We start from the raw sequence: 6,496 nt of genomic DNA, 5'->3' as shown, positions 1-6,496 counted from the left end.
TAGTTTATAAACTATGACATTTATAAATGTATGACTCATATGGTGAAAAAGTGACTTTGAAAAATAAACATTTTCTTTTTTTTTCTTATAAAAGTCTAAATAAAACAAAAATATTGGTAGTAATTTTTGACTGTGCAACTTTACAAATGGCACCCCATAGCAGTACTGTCCTAACTTACCTGGGTGCTGTTACAGACTTTTTGCCCTGCTCAAAGATGCGATGTATCCTATTTGTTTTCGTGAGCAGRGCAGCATAGCTGAAACACATCCCCAAGCCTAAGAAAATCCTCCTCAGTGAGCACACGCCCACATCCGGCGTTGCAATCATCAGGAACGTGATGGCGTAGCACAGGAAGATTCCCGTCAAAAGCACGTAGCTCATCTCCCTGCCAGACGCTCGGACGATGGGCGTGTCGTTGTACCGGACAAAAGTCACGATGACGAAAGAGGTGGCGATGATCCCCAGCATGGAGACAAAGACGGGGACGACAGCCCAGGGGGAGTGCCACTCCAGCTTAATGATGGGAATCGGAACACAGCCGGTGCGGTTGGCATCGGGTCGCATCTCATAAGGACACAGCTCACATGTAAACTCTGAAGCCTAAAGGAGAAATTGGCAAAAATGGATTATTGTTTTGTGAAACTAACAACCAATATGTCACTGAAATTATTTTTGCCTGTTTAATAAATTTGATTTTTACAGTTTTTAACAAAACAACCTAAAAATGTCTAAGGCCCCGTCCATGGGGGAAGGACAATTTCTGAATTTGCAAAAGTTTATCAATTCATGTTGCAGAGTGAAAAGGTGCTGTGGTTAAGATGATTTTAGAAAGGACTGATAAAAATATTAATTTAGAAAAAACAGCACTTTTGCGTGGAAAAGGACTAAAACTAACAAAGTACCAGACATGACAACATTTTCTAAACATTGAAATTTGTCTCAATCTTTTAATTCCTAGAATCCATTAAAATTATTTATTGATTGGTACATGCTAATGTTTTTAACTAATTTGTAAATAAAATGAATGAGGTATTTACCTAACATGGCAAACTTTTATTTATACGGTTTATGCAGGACTACAATTTGACAGCACATGAAAGAATGTGGTAAATATATACCGGTACTTATTTTAGATTATGTTGTTTTCTTCCAGAGTGAAGAAACTCTACAAAACATTTCTCCACTCACACATTTTCTATCARAATAAGGATGATGATAGGTTGCTAAATTGTCTCCAAGATATAATTATCACAGGAGATATATCTTGATAACATTTGATGAGACCTTTTCCCTCAACCTCATATCACGTAGCTCCACTTGCTTTAACAGCATCTGTGAGCTTCTTCCTTCACATATCAATTAAAACAAACAAACCACTTTGGTCCAACTTTTTTCTGGTGCTTTTTTTTTATTACCTGATAGTGGTATCCCTCGCAGCGCTCACAGTGCCAGCAGCATGGAACACCTTTCACAACTTTCTTCCTTTCGCCCGTGCGGCACGGCATGCTGCACACAGATGCTGGCAGGGACGGGTCACCTGTTCTCCAACGCATGGCCTCCACCTTAGAGGAGCATGTCAGTAATCATTTGTGTGTACGAACAGAGAAATTAAACCTTAATGAAGGAGTAAAAAAAATTGACAGCCGTGTGATGAAGTGTGTTAACTGTCCTTTAACCTGCAGAAACAGCATCTTGGAAAAGAATTGATGCACGAGCAGACCCCTCTAATCATTTTTGGCTGAGAGTTTCCAGGCACTAAACTGCCACCAGCCAAGAATCTCACCATAATCAAGCACTAATAAACCATCTGTATTTCCCCCTGTGCTGGTGTGTGTGTGAGTGCATATGTTCTTCCATGTGTGTATTCGGTTTGTTTGTGCTTGTGTCACACTGGCATTACAGTGAATCCCTGAGCTTTCCGTATGTCTGGTTTGTGTGCATGATCTGATTTGTGGTTATGCACGCAGGAGTTTGAGTAAAATTCTGTTAGTACACTGATTCCCTGAGCACCATCGATCGCCATGAGTGCTGAAGAGAAATGGAGCATTTTTAGCACAAAAGCACCGGTCCAACAAAAACTAGTCTGGAGGAAGTAGCATTGTCCACTGGGGACAGAAAAGTACTTTTAATTTGACAGTATAAATACACTCTGAGTTTTGTGTGCAAATACTGGAAGACATTATTTATTATAGCCTTGAATTCAGACACAAAATAAATAAATTTTGGAAAAAAAACAATAAATTATGTACAACTCTGTAAAAATAAGAAAGTCTATTTTTGTTTCTTGTTTTTACCTGTATATTATTTGATGTCTGCATTAACAGACACAGAAGGTAATAAACAGAATATTAGACTCATTATATTAAATCTCAGAATTTAAATGATCAACAAACCATCTAGTAATTTAGAATAATTAATTAATTCATTATTTCAGACTGCTCTGTCCAGCTCAAGCTGTATACTCTCGAATCATTCACTTCGCTCCAGTGAGAGTTTTCTGGAGGAGGTTCTGCCTCAGCTCAGTGAATCCACAGGCAGAAAGTCTGCTGACGTCAAAATCGTAGTATGCAATATTCAGTGCAATAGTCGGTGTCACCCACTTTTTTGGATCTGAAAGTGCAGTTGGAACCAGAAATGTAGACGTTTGGCTGAGGCTGAACTGAGGAGATCTGCATAAAAGGCACGCCTGTGGAGAGGAGGCTTTAGTTTCTCTGTTAAAAAAAACTATAGGGGACACTTCTCATTAAACTTAAATTGACAGACCCCTTTTTGACAGCAGTGGGCGGCGTTACCGCCCCCTAGGGGCAGGGATGTCTTCCCCTTTTTCCACATATGGGCATGGCCACCGCCCTCTGAGGGCTGGGTTAACAACAAACAACAAAACTTATTTCATTTATTTAAAAAGGATAGTTCTCGTTTCATTTAAACACAACAAAACTTATTTATTTAAAAAGGACAGGTCTTGTTGGAAAAAGTTTAAACCTAATGTAATAATTATAAATATTTTTAAAAAAGAGAAACCCTGTTTACCGTATAAGGAGATGGCCCTACCCCAACCTATTTTCTGACATCAGTTCATGTATCCTGACTTTCTGTTGCAACAACCTAATGCAATTTCCTGTTCAGACATCCTGTCACATCACTTCCTTAGGGGTGGGTAATCCTCCCCTTGGGGAGTAACCCAGCCCTCAGAGGGTGGTGACCATGCCCTCAGAGGGCGGTGGCCATGCCCATATATGGAAAAAGGGGTGGACATCCCCGCCCCTAGAGGGCGGTAACTCCAACCACAGCTGTCAAAGAGGACAGGAAGTCCCACCCCCAGCTGTCAAATTAAGTTTGATGAGAAGTGTCCCCTATAGTTTTTTTTTTTTTTGTTGTTGTTGTCTCGTTTTTGTGGACAAATAAAAATCTGGTCTGTGGCCAGTCCAATAAATGAGTTAATACACTGCCAGTGGTCTGATTCATTGAAGATACACAAGTAGCAAACACCAACTGCACAATTCACTAATCAATGTTTAAACTCTTTATTGATCATGAAAATGTCCGCTGTGCCTTCAAACCCAGCTGGATTATTTTTAAAAAAATCCCTCACATCTGTTGATTTGTCAGCCGTCAAAGTGTCCAATCATGTGTGCCTGGGCTGCATGTAGTGCTGGAGTCTCTCATTCACTCTCACTCAGCCGACGCGTCCATCAGCCAGGAAGCATTTTGTGTCTATTAGTCTTCTCATCTGTCATCTGGCTTTTCTAATGAAGTCCTGGGTGGATTTATAACACAACACTCCTGTGTGCCAAAGGAGTTTATGTGCAAGTTTGTGTGAGAGTGTAAAGTCTGTGACTGAGAAACTGAGACATTCATTGAGATTTCTGCTTGTTTTTTCAAGTTTTAAGATTTATGATGCGAATGAATACAGCACAGATGAACAACTCTGCAGAAATGTTAGCACAACCCAGTTGGAGGTTTGAACTCTGAGGCAGCTCTGGGTGAACCAAAAACTTGACTTTGTACCAGTGCTTTCATGCAACCTGAATAAGGTTTAATTTTTCTGCCAAGAAGAGTTTAAAGCAAGCATGTCCAACTCTGGTCCTCAAGGGCTGGTCTCCTGCAAGTTTTAGATTTGTCCCTGCTTCAACACAGCTGATTCAAATAGATGTTTTACCTTCTCGGTTTGCCATCAAGGTCTGCAGAGGCCCCCTAATTAAGCACTCCTTAGGTTCAGCTGTGTTGAACCAGGGCAYCACATAAAACATGCAGGACACTGGCCCTTGAGGACCAACTTTGGACACCACTGGTTGAAGGATATTTACACAAAATTTGAGTGCTACCAGACTTTGTCAATCATTGGATGAATTCAAATGAATGTGTGCATTTGTTAAAAAAAAAACTTACTTTGAGATGTAATTTGTTGGTCCAGGAGCCGATGACTTTGTACTCAGGTGTAGATCTGTTGGTGACCTGGTACTGGAAGATGTCATATCTGCCTGGAGCATCTCCGTTCTCATTAAACATCACGGGTGTACTGGCACTTCCTGGAACAAACACAGAACAGCTGCTTGGTAAATTCACACAGGGACGTTTTGATTTGTTGGAAGGCGTCTCACTGTTTGATTAATCAGTACAGGAACGACTGACTTTTAAAAAGGTATTCAAGATAAAACCAGGTCCTTATGGCAGATCATTTGTAAAGAAAATGAACATTTCATCTTCTAGCTGCAATTCCACAAAACAAACAAATAAATGAATAAAAGTGAGGATTATTATTGCCTGACATGTTCATGTTAAAGTCATACATAATCATATTTCTTCTGTCAGCACATTTATGAGCTGTGAAAGCTAAAACACAATCGCCTTCACTCCAACCTGTTTGTGCTCGTGCGTGCAACTGATTGAATGTGTGCACGCATCAACAAATTTAGATTACTTCTGAGATTTGCCTTCAATAAGGCTCAACGCAAACCTTTTATCTTTCTCTGCCTTATTGGCTGCCTTAGTTTTATGTAGCGATACAATCAAACTATATTGCTGAATGTGAAATGGCATATAAGAAATCCAATTGGACTGAGCATGAGGAGAAAGCACAGCATTATGGAAACTGCACAAAAAGTCATTTTTAGTGTTGGTTGATGTGATATAAAAATGTTCAAAAACAAAAGAGAAAAGTTCTTGAAGAGAAAGACTGCTTTTAATTTAAAACAATTGGAGAGAGAATCAACAGAACTATATAGAAGAAAAACTAGTTACACAAATAAATTGGTAAAACAATGAYGGAAACAAATGGTCCAGCTATAAAAAAAACTTGACTTATGCAAATAAAAGAATAAACAGGAATGACGAAGGCTCAATTTTTGAAATAATAATGAGGATCATCAAGAAGGAGCTGCTGCTCCACATAGAACAACTCCACAGAGGTGGCCCTGAGCAGGACGGCCCATGGGCTCATCCCACAGTGGGGCAGAAAGGAAAAATAGGGACATTTTTTAAGGAAAATTGGAAGTCATCCTGTTTTTGACTCCTAAAACAAATACCTATAAATCATAGAGGGTTAGAGAGAAGAATAAACAAAAGTTTGCTCGGTTCAGTCAAATGAAACATTAAAAACAACTGTTTAAAGAAAATGAACATTTCAACTGTCACCTGCATCTCAGGTATACAACCAGTCAAGATAGAAATAATTGCTTTTGCTAAAATTTCTGAACATTCCTTAAGAGTGGCATGTTATTTTTGTTTGTTTGTTTGTTTTGGCCAGAGGTTGCGTGTACTAAGAAATCCAAGTCTTTGAAGTGACGGTATTCGGTACACTGGGAAGTAGAACAGTTTATGCAAAACAAAAACCAGCCTGTTTTCTCTGAAAACAGCAGTTATCTTGATGAAAAAAACTCATATTTGCACAAACTTGATTTGCTGGAATTTCTTTGAAAAAAAGGATAAAAACAAAATATTTCTTTAAAAAAAAGGCAGAAATACATACACACACACAAAGATGAGAGATGACATTATTGAGTCAATACYTTGTAAAAATCCTTGCAAACTTCTATTAGTTTAATGTTCTGATTTAGGAGATTCAAAGGCATGCTAGTGTGCCTCAGAGATTTTTTTTGTCTTACACATTTAACATGACGTTATCAGAAAAAAACAAGGCTTCTCTGTTCATCTCCCAGAATAGTAAAGCTGAATTTGTCTCCTCTCAGCTGAAAAATAGCAATTTTCTAAAGGATAATGGACATTTTGAGCCAACTGATTGTTTTCAAAATGTTCATCTGAGCAGACTCATTTATTTTCATAATCAGAAATGATTATTTCAATGAGGACATAGAATATCTTGAGGAATTCTAAAGAAGATAGTACTGATATAAACATTTACCACAATTGATTTGATTTGATTTATTTATTTAACAGGAAAAGATTATTAAAAATCAAGCCTGACTCAGCATAATTGCTGTTTTACAGCAGGTTCCTGTTCTGCAGCACATAAAACACTCAGAATTACAGCATCAC

The 6,496-nt window shown here is 38.5% G+C and overlaps 1 protein-coding gene across 6 annotated transcripts in view; it reads right to left on the bottom strand.

The window, feature by feature from the left end:
• The window catches only part of grm8a (glutamate receptor, metabotropic 8a), a 244,391-nt gene that overhangs the window by 20,731 nt on the left and 217,164 nt on the right, over window positions 1-6,496 (bottom strand). For all 6 annotated transcript variants that reach the window (XM_014014473.1, XM_014014468.1, XM_014014470.1 and 3 more), the window contains 3 exon segments: window positions 180-601; window positions 1,417-1,563; window positions 4,391-4,530. In XM_014014473.1, the coding sequence (XP_013869927.1) occupies window positions 180-601; window positions 1,417-1,563; window positions 4,391-4,530 (709 nt within the window).

Source organism: Austrofundulus limnaeus, unplaced genomic scaffold (assembly GCF_001266775.1).
Source record: "Austrofundulus limnaeus strain Quisiro unplaced genomic scaffold, Austrofundulus_limnaeus-1.0 Scaffold115, whole genome shotgun sequence".
Lineage (NCBI taxonomy): Eukaryota > Metazoa > Chordata > Actinopteri > Cyprinodontiformes > Rivulidae > Austrofundulus > Austrofundulus limnaeus.
Note: the sequence above shows the minus strand (reverse complement) of the source record. Positions and strands in the feature narration are given on the sequence as shown.